Source organism: Chroicocephalus ridibundus, chromosome 5 (assembly GCF_963924245.1).
Source record: "Chroicocephalus ridibundus chromosome 5, bChrRid1.1, whole genome shotgun sequence".
NCBI classification, from domain to species: domain Eukaryota; kingdom Metazoa; phylum Chordata; class Aves; order Charadriiformes; family Laridae; genus Chroicocephalus; species Chroicocephalus ridibundus.
Genome location: NC_086288.1, coordinates 30,806,790 through 30,822,747, shown reverse-complemented (window position 1 = coordinate 30,822,747; position 15,958 = coordinate 30,806,790). Strand labels below are relative to the sequence as shown.

At 43.3% G+C, this 15,958-nt stretch overlaps 1 protein-coding gene across 1 annotated transcript in view; it reads right to left on the bottom strand.

The window, feature by feature from the left end:
* Positions 1-15,958, bottom strand: part of UNC5C (unc-5 netrin receptor C) — a 265,673-nt gene that overhangs the window by 35,150 nt on the left and 214,565 nt on the right. Inside the window, exons 5-7 of the mRNA XM_063335798.1 lie at positions 15,526-15,706; positions 13,236-13,403; positions 11,812-11,976 (exon numbers count right to left, since the gene is read on the bottom strand). Of these exons, the coding sequence (XP_063191868.1) occupies positions 11,812-11,976; positions 13,236-13,403; positions 15,526-15,706 (514 nt within the window). The remainder of the gene's footprint in view (positions 1-11,811; positions 11,977-13,235; positions 13,404-15,525; positions 15,707-15,958) is intronic.

Genomic DNA, 15,958 nt, shown 5'->3' with positions numbered 1-15,958 from the left:
GAGAGCATCCCTGCAGCTATGTAAAGGTGACACCAATTTCTCAAAAGGAAATGTTTTGCATATGTGTTCAAAGGCACGTCTATTAAACTGGGAGGAAGAGGCGAGGATTTCCTTCCATTAGCCTCGCGAACCAACATGCTTAGTAAAGTGAGCTTGATTTTATTCTCCTGTGTGTGCTGTGAACTGAACCACACACCCAACTCCAGCCAACTGTTTCTGTGCAAGCATAGCCTGGATTGCACAAGAGTCTTGGAGGACACATTTTCAGCCTGAAAAACATGTTTTTTACATAGGAGAAAGGCATGGCTGAGGTGGAAGGGTTAAGGGCTGCTGAGTGAGATGACATGTGTTTGCGTCATAGCCGTGCCGTTTTTTAGCTGAGGAACAAATCACAGCTGAGCAACCTGGCTGTAGATGGAGAGGTGGCCACTCGTGCTGGATGTGGAGTCCTTGTTGAGGTGACAGTGCTACACAAGCTAGGCTGTGGTGGTCATACAACCCTGTCTGCTCACAGTATGTGGGCAGACTCCCCTGGCTGAAGCTAGCAGAGACCTTACCTTGGGTTGACTTTCAGCATCCCAGCAAGCCGGTGACCCCCGCTGTCTGCACGCCAGCTCCATTTGCACTTACAAATTAAGCACGTTTGTTGGAGATCACTCAAACATGGCAACTACAGATGCCTTCTGCCATTTGGGCAGGACTTTTTAGAATAAAACTACTTTTAGAAAATCCTTTGTCATGAAAGCGCACTTCCAAAAGGGAGCAGGCATTGCAGTGGCAGCGGTAAGGGGACGCTTTCCAGCCATGCACTGGTGGTGGTGGCTGGGCAGAAGGTAGGGTTATTGCCATGCTCCCAGCACAAGAGCACCAGGATTGCTTTAGAAAGTTGGTTTTCACACTGGTCCCTCTGACTATGCCTTCAAAAAATGAGAAAGGACATTTTCATCAGATAATGATGCAAACCTGCTGGGATCAGTAACTGAAATAATGAAGAATGACTTCTCTCCTCTCTTCAAAGTAACTGCAGTGAAAAAGAGATCTTTTTCTTGTGGGTTTTTTTCCTTCCTTGTATCAACAGCGTTGCTTGGCAAGTACCTGAGGGACTTCTACCAGGATCATCAAAATTTTTAACGAGGGTGAATTTAGAAAGGTGCTGGTGGGTTTGACTCTGGGAAGGCTGCTGAGGCTGCTGACTCACACTCGGAGCAGCTGGTTTCACAGTGAGCTACTTGCTTTGAGAAAAGTAATTTAAGCTTCTTCCTACAGCTTGTTGAGAAATGTACGTTTTCAAAGGGGCTTTTGATTTTTTGTTGTGTAACTTACTGCTGGATGAGTAAAATAGTAACAATCATACTGTACACTTGCATAGTCCCTTCTGTTTGAGGCTCTCAGACGCTTACCAAAAGTGGGTATTTATTTCCCTCATTTTACAAGTACCTCACCCTATGTCATACCGGGGGAATTAGTTGGAGGCTTGGGTTAACACACAGGAACTGCACCACTGTAATTGCACGGTAAATGCATTCATTAAAAAGCCTTTAATTAAGTTGATGTTCCTCCATGCATTCTACTTTATATTCCACTTTAGGCTTGTAAATACATTTTTTGTCCCTGTGGAAGTGCTTCTATTGAGTGTTAAAGGCGGGCTTTTTTTTAACTAAAGTAATTACACTGGCACAAATCCTTTGTACAAATGTAGATGTATCATTATAAAGGTGCAATACGTAGGCATTGCCTATTCTCTTTCTATAAAGCATGTGAAGAGCAATTTAAGCACCTTTATAATGATGTAACACGCTGGGAAAAGTGAAAAGGGTGAATATGTCAGATTGCACTGGAAAGATAAACCGGCCCAACATTGGCATATAGAAAAGACTTCAGCAGGCTTTTTATCAATCTAGTTTAACTGAATTTCAGCATCAGTCACACTTGCACTGATTCGGGGAACTGTGTCCATTTAACTAAACAGATTTTGAAGCTCATTCAATTAGTTTGGTGCAGTTAGTGAACGCAGATGATCCTCAAGCACTGGAAGTCCAGCCTGAGCATTCTGGTCCCACGTGACTTGTTCTGACCTTCTGGAAATACATTTATGCCAGAGACCACAGCAGACCCAACGGTGGGTCTCTGTGGCTGAATGGCCTTCAGCATATCTGCATGTGTGGGATCATCTGCCTTAGGGGGTTAGCTTTGACAAACAGGCAGGCTGAGCCTTTTTACAGTATGAATTCATCTGCCGCAATTTTCCTTGGGAGGACTAAATAAACCTTCTGCCAAGCTGGGGAAAAATGAAACATTTGGGAATGGAAGAATCTCAAACCTATGAAAGATAATTGTGCAGAGATTATGGCACTGACTCCCTGGAGACCGAAACTGAAAAAGTGTGTCACCAAACAGTCACCAAAACAACTTTTCTAAGCTTTTTTTTTTTTTCCCCACTGGGGAAGAATCTACCCCTCAGCATATTCATGGGTATACATACACACATGGTGCTCAGACTGGGAACTCAGGATCATGACCGTGGGCATCCTGAAATCCTGTGTTTGATTTTACCTAGAATACAGGACCCTGGAAATACACCGCCTTGGCCTGCGAACTGGCATATTTTAAAGACAACTTTTATCCCTGTGGTATAAAACACTGAGTCACGGCTTCATGCAGAGGGAACGTTGTAACTGGCTCCCCTTTTCAGTCCTTAATAGATTTTCCTAGCTTTCTAGTCATGCTGAATTTGTATTAATGGATATCAATTTTAGAGCGATTTGATCAGATTATGAAAGTATTTTGCTCTGTTGCTTGTAGTAAATAAAATTTTTACATAAGAGACAAAGAAAAATTCCCAGTTTTCCATTTGTATTTTCCCCAGCTACTTTCTCTCTTCCCAGCAAGTAACTAGGTAAGACGGTGGAGTAGCTGAAGGTGATCTTTCTGGGCATTTATTTTCTAGGGTTTATACAGTTTGAGTCATATTTACAAAAATACTCACAATATTTCTGTAAAGATATTGCTCTGTAGCATTAGCTGCCGAGGTCACGGTCAATGATACCTATTTTGAGACCGTATCAAGGTCAGTGAGAGTTGGAGACATGCACTTTCATTTAATAAAGTGAAGATTGCATAAAGCACGCCGTAAGTGCTTGTTTCTTCAATACATCATATTTTAATCCGGCACCACTTGCTTCTAATCTATAAATGCTCTTTAGCCTCTATGTAGCAGTTCCAAAATGAGCTAAGGTCACTTAATTATGTGGCCCTTTTGAAAGCCTAGCCACAGGACACGTCTCAGTAACATCCTGTAGCAATGAACTCAACAGGTTGAGCATAATATATTGTAACAGCACTTTCCCCCCTTTTGGCTCCAAAGTCAATGCCCTTAAATAGCCTATGAGAAAAGAAGAGGGGACGCATTCAACTGCTGCCTTTCTTCCTCTACTTTGATGGCTTTATCCAGGGTAGCGACAATGAAGTAGGAATAATCTCGTGCTGGCAACAGCCTCTGAACCACAGAGCTACAACGGACAGATGAACAGAGACTAATTCGCACATGTAGATGCCTAAAATTTGAAGGAAGTGGTTCTTAGATGATTCACAGTAGGTATGTGATGAATATATTGTGACATGAGAATTTCCTGGAACCACCCTTTGTTTCTCTGTGACATATAAACACATCAGATGAGTTCCAGTATTTAATAATTCAAAGCCAACAAGCTGGTAATTTTTCCCATAACGTACTTAATTACCATGATAAGGTCTTGTTTCAGCATTAATTCAATACCTTCCTCTTTCCCCAGCTCCAGTGGCTCAGAATTTTATTTCAAATCTTTGGGTTTGGCTGAAATTTTCTATACCCAGCCTCGGTCTCAGAAATTATCCTGAAAAGTTTGAGTCAAATTGGCTTAAGATCCATTATTATTATTATTATTATTATTATTATTATTATTATTATTATTATTATTACTATTACTATTATTATGATGTTTGGTTTTGTTGATTTTTGAGTTCAGTGAATCTCAACGGGTAAAGAACAAGTATATTTTGCTGCTTCCAAATGCCAGCTTCTAGAAATTCTGCTTATCTTCCTTTTCCTGTAAAATGCCGTTCTCGGTTCAAAGTCAGCTCAACTTCAGATTTTGTAAAACTCTGCACTCGGAAGAGACATCCAGCAATTCTGAATTCTCTTATAAAGAGACATTTCTGAGGCAAAGAAGATAGGTACATGCCTCTGCAGTGCTTGTGGTGCTGTGACCATAGCAGTGACCGAGCATTACTAGTCCTGTTTCCACCTTAGGCCTCCTTTTGCCTTACCTAGTTTACTTCTCAGCAATTCCACAGCCATGGACAGGCAGTCACGTATTCTCTTGTTAGGAGAAGGAACTTAGGAGACTTAATTTGACATCCTGGAGTTTTGAATTGCTCCGTGCAGGTCCCACTGTCCAGAGACTGGGACTGCATAAGCTTCCCGTAGCTCAACAAGGAGGCAGAGTTAGTGGTAGAAATGCAACCTTAGAGTAAACCACATATTCTCACTGCTCGTTTTCACATGTTTCTAATGCAGATTTGCCACAGGAGGAATATTAAAAATAATCTTTGAATTGTAATTGCTGTTAATTGTTTCTCTCCCCTGCTATTTCCCAGGAACTCTAGCACATAAACAAGAAGATGTGATATCTTATAACTTATTTGTGGTGGTTAAAAATAAAAAAAATCCAACAAACAAAACCCTTGGAGCTGCAAAAAATTCTCAGACAGAATGTGCCCAGCTTCTTCCTATATTTGCTATTCTAAAGAAAGACCTTCATGTCTGCAGTAATGATGCTGAAGGTCAGATATGGTATCAGGCATCCCAGAGATAATGCACATTAATTTATTTTCCTTCTAAAGGACTAATTATTGGCATGTTCAGGGTGGGCTAATAAACAGGGAGCTTGAGGGTTTGTGACTGATTATTTACTTGGGTATTATCTCAGATCTTTCCTTAAGGGGTAGGTTAAATGGGGAGTCTCTCTTGTTCTGTCCTTGAACAGGAGTTTATGATATTCTATAATTAAGACTGAAACTATGTTTCCATTTTAAATTGGATTCCTGACATTTTGTTAACATTGTTAGAAAGGTCTTGCCTGAGTTTAAACAGGCATGTCATCTATATGGGGGTGGGGGAAGATGGAAGAGCAGGATAACTTGGTGCTAAAATTTGATGTGGATTAGAACAGGCAATTTTGACATTATGCAATCTTTTACAGTTAAGGACTTTGACCTTTTGGCTAAATCTTACGTCAGTCTTTAGTATCTTAGAAGCACAGAACCTTAACATTGGGTTTGTCATGCAGTTCGACAGCAAAAGTAAACACATGTCTAGCATGGCAATTTGCTAGATTGTGTACTTGCAAATTCCACGTTTGCAATGACTGAACATTAAATAGACCTCCTGGGGTTTGCTTTGCTTTGCAATTGTAGCAGGACAAGAGCACAGAGGTTACAGGGAGAGCTGAAAGGTGGGCAGCACTGAAGGGAGGACACATGGCAAACAACTAGATGAAGGAAGGGACAGCTGGAAGAGGATCAAAAGAGGGGATCGAAACTGTAAGGACTGCTGGAAGAAAGGCTAATGGAAAGCATGAGTTATCCACATGGATGTTCACTGACACGTACTGAAATCTCTGGCAGGTCTGTGAGCTCACAGGCAAAGTAACTTGTATTCCCTGGCTTAAAACCTCAAAAACCCCAGAGACTCCAGAATCAGCTGATCAGCTCAACATTCATGTCCCGAACTACAGGAACTTCCTTCCCCAACATGAGTTTTCATTTAAGGATGCCTCAATGTTTTTGTTAGTCCTTTATGTAGAACACAGATATAGAAATAGAGAGTGCTGAGTTTTACTCCTGATCCTGTCACTCCACCCCTGATGAGCCTTGTGCCGCTCACGTAACCTTGCTTCGCCTGCCACCCTGCCGGGACAGCGAAAATCACGAAATATATCCACCTTTGTACATGGTAAGGAAAATACAAACATTATTGTCACTGTATGGTTGGGGTTTTTTCCATGATGAATGTATCAGACTTTATTATAAGCTTGCCTTCTTCATTCAGCTGAGTAACTTTTTTTTTTCTTTAGTGTGCAGAGGAATAAGGGAAAAATAAAAGAAAAACTCAAAAGAATTAAGAAGAATGAAAATTATAGATCGAAAAGGTTGGGGTTTTTCTCCTTTCTGCATGGCTACAATATTTTTGAATTAGTCGAGATTTTTCAAAACAGCCTAGAGATCTTAGAGCACTTGTCTTTCATTAAAATTAATGTGGAGGTGGCTCTTTCTGAACTGAGTGGGGTAAGACACAGTGTCCTGGGTTCTGCTTGTGGCTCTGCCCTTCTGTTTTCTCTCAAGACTTTTATCTGCCTCGAGCAGTACGTTTTCTAGGCAAGAGCTCTCACTCGGCAGTTGCAGGGGGCCCGCCGGAGTGTGGACACTTCTCAGCTGGGCATTTCTCATGTCGCTACAATAAAAATAAAGATGAGTCGTAACTCTGAGATGTGTGCATAAACTCCCTTGGCTGCTACAGCATTATGTAGTAGTTGGGTTGAAAACAGTTATAACACATCTCTTTACTCATATCAAATAACAGCATTACAGAAAACTTCTTCCAGGAACAGACGAGATGCGCTCTTCAAATGAATGAAACTCCCCCTGCAAGGACTCGGCGAAACAGGCCAGGTGGCTGTGTCGTTATGCCGACAGACTGAATGCATTAGAAGTTCTCTCTTGACCCACATGCTCTTAATAAAAGGTTTTATTTCATTCCTCTGCACACACGGGCTTCTGTTGCAGTCTCCCTTGAGAGAGCTTTGCTTACCTCCTGGAGGCTGGAAAACATTCCCCTGCTCTTTGCACACTAATCTCCTCTGGAGGACCAGAGGTCCTCATCAAACTGCTCTGCCCTGTAATTCTTCCCTGAATGCCTGCTTTCAAAACAAGCCAAAAAGGGAAACGAATGCATCAGAAGTTCTGGCATGTTACATTAAACAAGCAGGGCATGTGCAGAATATATAAGTTTTGGGAAGAAAGAGATTTTAGTATCAGGTTAACCTTGCTTTCTACGCGAGATCTGTGTATAAACAGGCACAAGACTGGAAAAGGGCAGCAGTTAACCATTTCCTGCACAAACATGACAAATGCATCTTTTTCACTCGCTTAGGCAGCATCTTTGTAAGAGGGAACCTTATAAACTTCATACCACCTTTCCGATGAGGATTTCAAAGCCCTTGGCAAACATAGATTTGCTGTCATCATTTCATATCAATTCACTCTCTACTAGAAGGCAGCCTTTTTTTAAACAAGGAATGGGATTAGTAGTTTGATAACAACATCTTCACCATGGTACAGGCGCCTTTTTCTCAAGTGGTGTATCCACTATTTGAATTTCCAAGTACGTAAGATACATGCAGGGAGAGAATCAAAGCGACCTGAGAGTTAGTCCAGAGTGCTGTCTGTAATGATGGGTGAAGATGTTTTGAATCTTTTCTTCCATTATTTACGTGACAGTAGCACATCTCTGTTTTTTCATGCTAATTTATTTAAATCCAGTAAACAAAGGAAAAGTCCACACTGGGTCTGATGACACTTGGCAATGATTCACAAATGGAAATTTCCTGTTGGCCCTATTCAGTGATGGATTTGTATTCCATATTGTGAGTCTGCACAAAGTGAACAGTTTTACTATACAGAGTAACAGTACTATTTATGTAACTATACAATCCACTGTCCTCAAGCGACAATATGTGCTTCGGAACTACCCTGCTACTCTAAGATACCTAGCCCTGTGTGTTGAAAAAAATGGAAAGCACAACTTGGTCAGCCTTTCATGAAAGGTCACAGTGGTCTACTAAAGCCAAGAGTGAGCTGAAGAAGGGGCACTGGTTGTCTCCTTCTGACTGCGCTTCTGCCAACCCTGCACATCACACACACGACTTCAGGAAAGACCAACAGCTTCACCAGCATGGACAGGCACCAACTTCACGCCTACGGACTTTCTGTACTTAGTTATTCAGGGCAGGGAGAATACAGATCTGAACACCGTCACTTCAGATCCTCAACAGACAGGACGCAGGTGACATGCTCTGAGCATGACAGCTGCACATCACATCTCACGTAATAAGCCTTCAACTTAACCATGCAACACAGCAAAGTCCCTTCAAAGGTTGTCCACCTCTTCCCGATTACCAGCAGCATTTTACACATACTGCAACGCAGAATTTGGCCCACCAGGGATTTTTAGCATCTGTTTGGTACCACATGCATGATCTCGCAGTCATTCCAGATTGGTCCCAGCAAAACACTTCTTGTACATAATTTTAAAAATATTTGTCATCTAGTGCAGGGAACTGCTTGTGCTGAAGTTTGCGCCAGCAGTGGAGTGCTTTGCTTTCTAAGTCCCCACACAGAACGCCCACAAAAGTCATTAGGCGGGATGAGTGGAGAGCTAATTGCAGTGTTTCAGTTTATAGCGATTCCCTGTGAGATGCAGTGCGTGCCTTTAAAAGTGTTGTTCCTTGCACTGAAGTATTTACCACAGTAGTCATACTTCAAATGGGAAATAATGCAACTATGGAGGCAATAATGCAACTAGCGTGGGCGGTAACCAGCCAATTCTTCTTACACCTACAGCATATTTTATTCCAGAAGATCATATTAATGCCATTATGGGAATTATGAAATTGGTATAATGGGACCTGCTGGGCAATATTGTGTATTTGGAAACTTAAAATAGCAATGACCATCCTAAATTTTCACTACTGCTGCTTTTCTTCTTCAATTCAGCCTGCTGTCTCTCTGCGGGCTCTCTAGTTTAATGACTGTTCATCCTTTCATGTTAGCAGAAAAATACTAACTACTGGATAAGGGAGTGTATGTGTGTACTAGCAAGATCATTAGTCTGAATAAACGTGACAGCGGAGTTGCACGAGTAATGCCACAGTTAGTGGTAAGCACAAACTACAGCTTTGGGTGTAAAATACTGTAATTACAAGGGATGCAGAAAGCTCCACAGTTTTTATCCCCACAGAAATCGATAGCGGTGCAGACTGCTGCTCTTTGGTGGAGCAGGAGCAGTCTGATGAAAGAGCTTATTGATTTATCCAGCTGATGCTACTGTAGTGAATAATAGACTGGAAGAAAAAGGGCTTGTAAATTAGACTCATTCAATCCAACATTTTCCAGGATCTCTTTTATGTACAGCTATATAGAGATATATATTTACAAGTGAGTTTTTGTCAAAGCAACAGCCTTCTGGTAAGAGGGTGTGTCTACTAATTCTTTGACCTCAACTTACACCTACGGTCTAAAGTCAACCTTCAAGCTCTCGAGGAAGACTGACACTAAAGAGGAAGCACCAGGCCACCTAAGAGCAGGATTTGGCTGCAGTGCAGGTAAGCAGCTGGGCAACACACCTCCCGGAGGGCTATGACCACAGAGGGAAGGTGGCTGTGGCTCCCCCCATGCCACCTGTGCCATGCAAGACCCACTGGCATGAAGGCGCTGGAAAAGTCTGCTGTGGATCCACAGGTCCCCAGGCTAGGAGAAATGTTAGCCCCAGGCCCGTCCCCACCAGCCTCAAATAACGTGGAAAGAGGCATGGTGTTTTAGGAATTAAAGGAGTCCTGTGTTTCCTCTAGGCTCAGCAGGCAGATTTGCTATGAACTTAGATCCACACTCGTAAAAATATAAGTGTTCAGCCTGGTTTTAAAGTGAGAAGGAGAATTACAGAAAAAGAGAGAGAGGGAGAGAAAGAACAGCAGGCACGCTGCCACCAAGTATAGAAATCAATCTTCTCAGCGGTGATGGATCAGGGAGCAGGACTGTAAGTTTTACAGGTATATGAAACCCCATGAGTATAAAGACACTATTAAAACACTGCCATTAAATTCCAGCACTGAAGGATGATCACAGCCCCTGGAGCCAAGCAGGTCAATATGTGACTGTATATTTTTCATTACCATTTTTTATATACATATATATGAAGCAGAATAGGATTCACAACAGCCTCACTCTCTCTCCCGCTGAAGGGCTCTCTCTGCTTTGTACTCAGCATCCACTTTCACAAATAAAATGCAATATACCATCAACAGATAAATGAGATCCCTACAGGGCTTTTATTCTGCCATACCATTATATCTACTTTTCCACAAGATTTCTGCTTAAATGGCTCTCTTTATGCACATACACAAAGATGACATACACCTGCCTAAATATAATCTGATAGCGAAGAGCTCTTCTGTATGGGGAAATGTATCTTTTCTTCCCAATTTACCATAATGACTTATTCACACTGCTGGAGCCAGGGGTACGTTAGCTTTCCCCACTATAAAAGTCACCAAGATGTTATACAGTAAGACGTGGATGGATTTTTATTTTTTTTTTCTATCTTTAGAAAAGAAAAAGAGAGGAGCCCTGAATCCCACCTTTCTGGTTTCCCCATAAAAACCAATGTTTTGAGGAATTACAGCTTTATAGGCTGCTGACACTGACTAATAATTTTTAATGTCATGAAAGTGTTTGTGCGAGTCACTCAGAAGAAGACTTTTTTGAGCTGGGAAACCTCAGAGTAAATGGCCATGCTGTGCCATAGGGTAGCTCAGAGATCACTGCCAGCACAGTAGCCACCTATATGGCACTTATTCAAGAAGCAGACCTATGTATTAGCTAGCAGTGTCACTTTTCCGTCATCCTGACTATTTCAGTCAAAAGTAACCTGCCCCAGAGAATAGTAATTCCTGAGTCCTTTTTCATGAGAGAACTCAAAGCATTTTTATGATCTGAACACATAGATACCAGATAGTTATAGCCACAACTCTGCAGACAACAGAGAGCTGAGCCTTGACAGAGAAATACTGCAGAGAGACAGAATGAAGGAACAGGAGAGAGGTGTATGTGAGGATTTTGGCTCAGGTTATTGTGCTAACGAAACGTGAAAGGAAGTTTCAATGCATTAGCAGAGCAGAGAAGACCTCATTTTTGAGAAGGAATGGGGTTCACAGACTACGAATTGTTTGTCAGCGTATGTCAGAATCACCCTAAAAGCCTGCTTTTCTTTACTTCTCACTCTTATTAGTCACAAAGGCAGGACAGGTACGGGCAGAATAGACTTCAGTGCTAGAGCTGATCTTCATGAGGCTGCAGCATACTGATAACTATATATGAAGCTTGCATAGGCACTGCATAGATACAGGGTACCTCTTTCTACTACAGGGCACCCCAAAGTCAGAAAGGGGCATAGGTGACCCTGCTCTGGCAGGGGTGGGTTGCTCTGGGTTGGACTAAATGATCCCCAGAGGTCCCTTCCAGCCCCTTCCGTTCTGTGATAACTACTATATGTAGAAACACATACATCCACCATTCTTGATAGTACGAAGCCACAAGCCAATCTCCTTTGCCAAGTTTACTCTTTTGAAAATGTTGGCTTTGCCCTAAACTGTCTAGTTTTCATTTGCGTTGCTGTAAGAGTCACTGGCAAGATTACCCCGAGAAATGCTGAGCCAGTATTAGAGAGAAGGGCTGTCTGGTGGGGATGGCAGAGGGGAGAGGGCTCTATTATGAGACTTTAATTCTTCACTGCTCGACTTCATCAATGTCAGACAGCATTACACTGATCTTCGGGGAAGAAGAGAGGGGCGTCCAGTCTGGCAAGAACTGGATTAACCCGTTTCTCCATCCTACAAACGATTCTGTGACTTTAGGTCATTGATGCTGATGTGCAGCTATTGCAGGTTTTTCTATGGCTACATAAATCCCAGACCCCAGAGGCATCGAACTGGCACTTACCCTGCATGCAGAGCCCGTCGGTGCAGTTCTTGGACTGCAGCACCAGCCCCTCGCAGTCCTTCCCCCCGTTCTTTGGCGCCGGGGCTGTGCACTCTCTCCGGCGCCAGTGGGTACACTCCGTGCCGCAGGTGGACCACTTGCTCCAGGATGTCCACTTGCCATCCACTGAGACAAGGAAAGGACATGACTTGTTAGGGGGTACATAAAAGTGAGACCGAGCGAGAGCGATGCACATCTTGGCACAAACCAGCTTGCAGCTACTGGCCGTTCCCAGCAAGGCAGAAGGATCATCAGTCTGCTCTTCTTAAAGTCCTATTTCTGGCCTGTAAATGCACATTCACTCTCCCTCTCCTTTCTCTCTGCCCCAGCCCCATTTCTGCTCTTTTCTTCCCTTTTTATAAACTTGTCAGCAGTTTATCTGTGCTCAAAGTGTACAAGAAAATGAAGAAGTCAGGAATCTGTCTCTTTTTTTTGGCATTTTTTTAAGACAGCGGTTAAACTTGGACAGAAATTCTTCTTTAGTAGGAAGACATTTAATGTTAAATATTTTCTATGAAAAGAAATATCTAGAGGCACTAATCTATTTCACCTGAGCACATCAGGAATGTGTTTAGCTCCTTTCAAACTCCCTCAAAGGATTTTCAACAGCACTAAATTGAACAGCCGAAGAACAAACTATGAAATTGTTCCAGTAACACAGCCTAAGCCTGGAGTCTGTCACTTGGAATAGCGACCAGCGATAAAATTTCAGCTATTCAAGTTCCACCCACAACTAAGACCCGGAGTCGGAGAGCCAAGCTTCATAGGCTGAAGACAATCCTACTGCCATCAATTCGAGTGGGACTGCAGAGGTAGGAAAACTCTGGACAATAGGACCGATGGCAGAACTTTTGTCACAGAAAAGCCAACTACCTTGCGTCTCTTGAAACAATTTCGTATTTTTCAGAAGTTTACATTTAAATACCTTTCAATGGTGTGCATACAATTCTCTTTTCAGTATAAACGTCTTTGTATTTGAAGTCAGGTAAACACGTGCCTCAAATTTAACATCCACACCCCAGATGCTCCACTTGCTGTGACAGCTGGATGTATTTACATCACAGTTGCTTTCTATATTCAAATTTCAGTCCTTTCCCAGTGCTTTCAACCTTTATCTCCTACAATTTAAAGCTCTGAATGTCCCCCAGATCCCCTGAATTACCAGGGCTGAGACACCAATGAAAGCTGCATGCAAAAGTGGGTCTGAATCCTCTGCTGCTTGATATAATGTGCTCACTATTTTATCTACTTACGTAACATAATTTCATATTCATTCACTTAAATGTTGGATTTATTAATAAAGAGAAGGAGGCTTTTGTAACTAATAGTCTTCTCCTGAAATGAACTAACTATTTCTCTAGGGCTATGTACTGTTCATACTGAACCTGGGCACAGAGTGGTGCAAGCTATTTTCTGAACGCTCTGGCCCTCGCAGAAGGCACCACCGTTGAGCGGGGCAGGATTGGTGCAGGTCCTCGTACGCTTCTGAAAGCCTCTCCCGCATCGGCTGTTACACACTGACCACTCAGTCCAAGTCGACCAGCCTCCGTTCACTGAAAAGCAAGAGAGAAAGGGTATGATCATGTAAGCAAATCATCCTGATACCCCCAGAGGGACCTCTGGCTCTGTGTCTTGCTGCCTCCAACAGCAGTCACAAGTGATGGCTGGGAAGAGCATGAGGAGCAACACTGAACAGACACAAACCCAGGTCTCCAGCATACCGAATGTACAGCATGCCAGAAGTCATTGTAACAGTCGAAGAAATGCTGACGCTGAATGAAAAACACCGTTTGACGACTATTACGGCTGGCAGGTGACCTGCCTTCTCCTGAACACCGACCTGACCCAGCACTAAGCACATGGTGGTGTGTGTATGGCCAAAAATCCCTGCGGGGTCAGAGAGTACCAGCAGCTCTACCAGCCAGAAGCCTGCGCTCTGAAAACCGGACCATTTTCCAAAGGGAGGCAACCTGCACTCCAGTGCATCCTCGGATGTGCCCATCATCTATGCATGCTGAGAGACTCCCGTGCTTTGGCTAGGAATTGATAATTTTCTTTCCCTTTCTTTCCAGAAGGTGATTTCAGCACGCCAGGGCAACTTCACTCACCCCTCTGTGGACACAGCGGGTGCGTTATGAATGTCCCAGCACTTCCATAACAGATATTTGAGCTGCTCAGAGTGAAGTCTCACTAAACGCATTTTTATTTTTGGACTTTAAGAAGAAATGTATCTTTGGGAAGATATTCATGCTGACTCTTTCTTTCCACACACCTCCGTTTCTGGGATAGAAGGATGGATGAAGAAGAAGCTGTGCTGCTCTATGAAATAATGTCATCACCAGGGTATGGATAACATACTAACTGCGCAGATTCACCAATCCCCAAAAGTTTGTGATATGACACAACCCTTAAGCAGCTTTGAAAACAAAACGCATAGAAATGGCTGGTCCCCTACATACATGTCTCCTGACTGCACTGTTGAAAAAAATGCTGTGTATGTATGAGGAAGAGTCGCAGTATGCCTACCTCTTTATGTTTCTGCATTCATCACAGTTACAAAACAGTGCTCTTGCATGGTCCATCCCTCTATATCACAAGCACTGCTAATCAACTCAATTCAGTCGGTTTTCTATAAAAACTGAACTAAAAGGCCTTCATTGTAACTTCAGGGAAGCAACTGCTTACAATTAAATCTAACTGCTACCCTGAATATGAAATGAATATTAGGGATAATCATAGGGATTTCTTCCTACTTGTCTATCCTATAATTAAGCTGATTGTAAGGAACACCAGGACAGTCAGCTGGCACGTTGTCAGAGCAGGTTTTGTCCTGGTGGATACCCTGCCTGGGACGCATTGGAGCAGTAACTTTGCAGGGGTAAAGGCTGGGACTGGTGCGGCAGAGCTGCAGCGCAACACAGCTTGGAAGAGACCCCAGGAGGGCATCTCATCCATCCCCTCCCCAGCCAAAGCACGGCCAACCTCAATATTAGATCAGGGCTGCGGATGCAGACACAGAATGATGTTATCCCATGCTTTGTATTCCTCTGATGTTTATTTTTAAGCTAGGTTGTGTGCCTATGAACTGCAGCCTCAGAGTGCTTTGCTAATTTGCCCCTGGCACCAGAGTATGTTTTGGTAGTAGACACCAAAAATAAGCTTATTTAAAGAGACAGAAGAAGCTGGATGATTCTGCTGAGCTGACACTCTTACCAGTACCTGGAAGCACAAACTTCCTTTTGGTTTTACTCTTCTTTCTGAAAAATGTCATTAAGAAAGTGAAATGCGTTGGTAGAAACAATGCCTTGGATGTTCCTGCTGGAGGAATTGCCCTCGTGGCTCCGTGCTGCCTCCAGCCAGCACACGCTATGGCAAGGGGAGCGGCCGCCTTCTCTTCAGTGAGGCAACCTGCTGTTTGTGTAGGTGCCTGTTCCTCTTTTAACGCCATTGTCTGTCACCAATTAGCCAAGCCATCAGACCTGTACTTCTGAGTATTTTCAGTAATGAACACTGCCTGCAGTCCCTGCACATGGCTGCAAGTCCCCGCATATGGCTGCAAGCCTGGACACTGACCATTGTAAGTGCTGCATACAGGCATTTTGCATCCCCCTCCTGCCCCATCCCTTGCTTTGAGCGCACGTCCATCCACATGCAGCAGAACAAGGCATCACTTACCATAGACAATCACAGTTGCCGTGGTGCTTTTCCTTTTGGCCACAATGTTTTTGGCGACACAAGTATAATTGGCCGTGTCAGACAGCCGGGCTTGCTTGATGATCAGGTTGTGATCGATGGTGATGTAAAAATTCCTGTCTTCCATGGGATCAATCACCTCTTCATTCTTCAGCCACTCCACCTTGGGTTGCAAAGGGCCAGAGGAGAGGCAGTGAGTCAGCACCAGGTCACACCACAATGGGTACACTATCTGTGATTACATTGCTCATCCCAGAAAGGGCTCGGAGTGAAGGCACATCACAAAGGACTCACGTGATGCACGCTGCCAGCTGAAATAGAACACCACCGCAGAAACACTGGAGAACACCCTCCATGCCTACCCTCTCCTTCAGGTCCCATTCCCTCCCACCTGCCCTGCCTTGAAAATATCAAT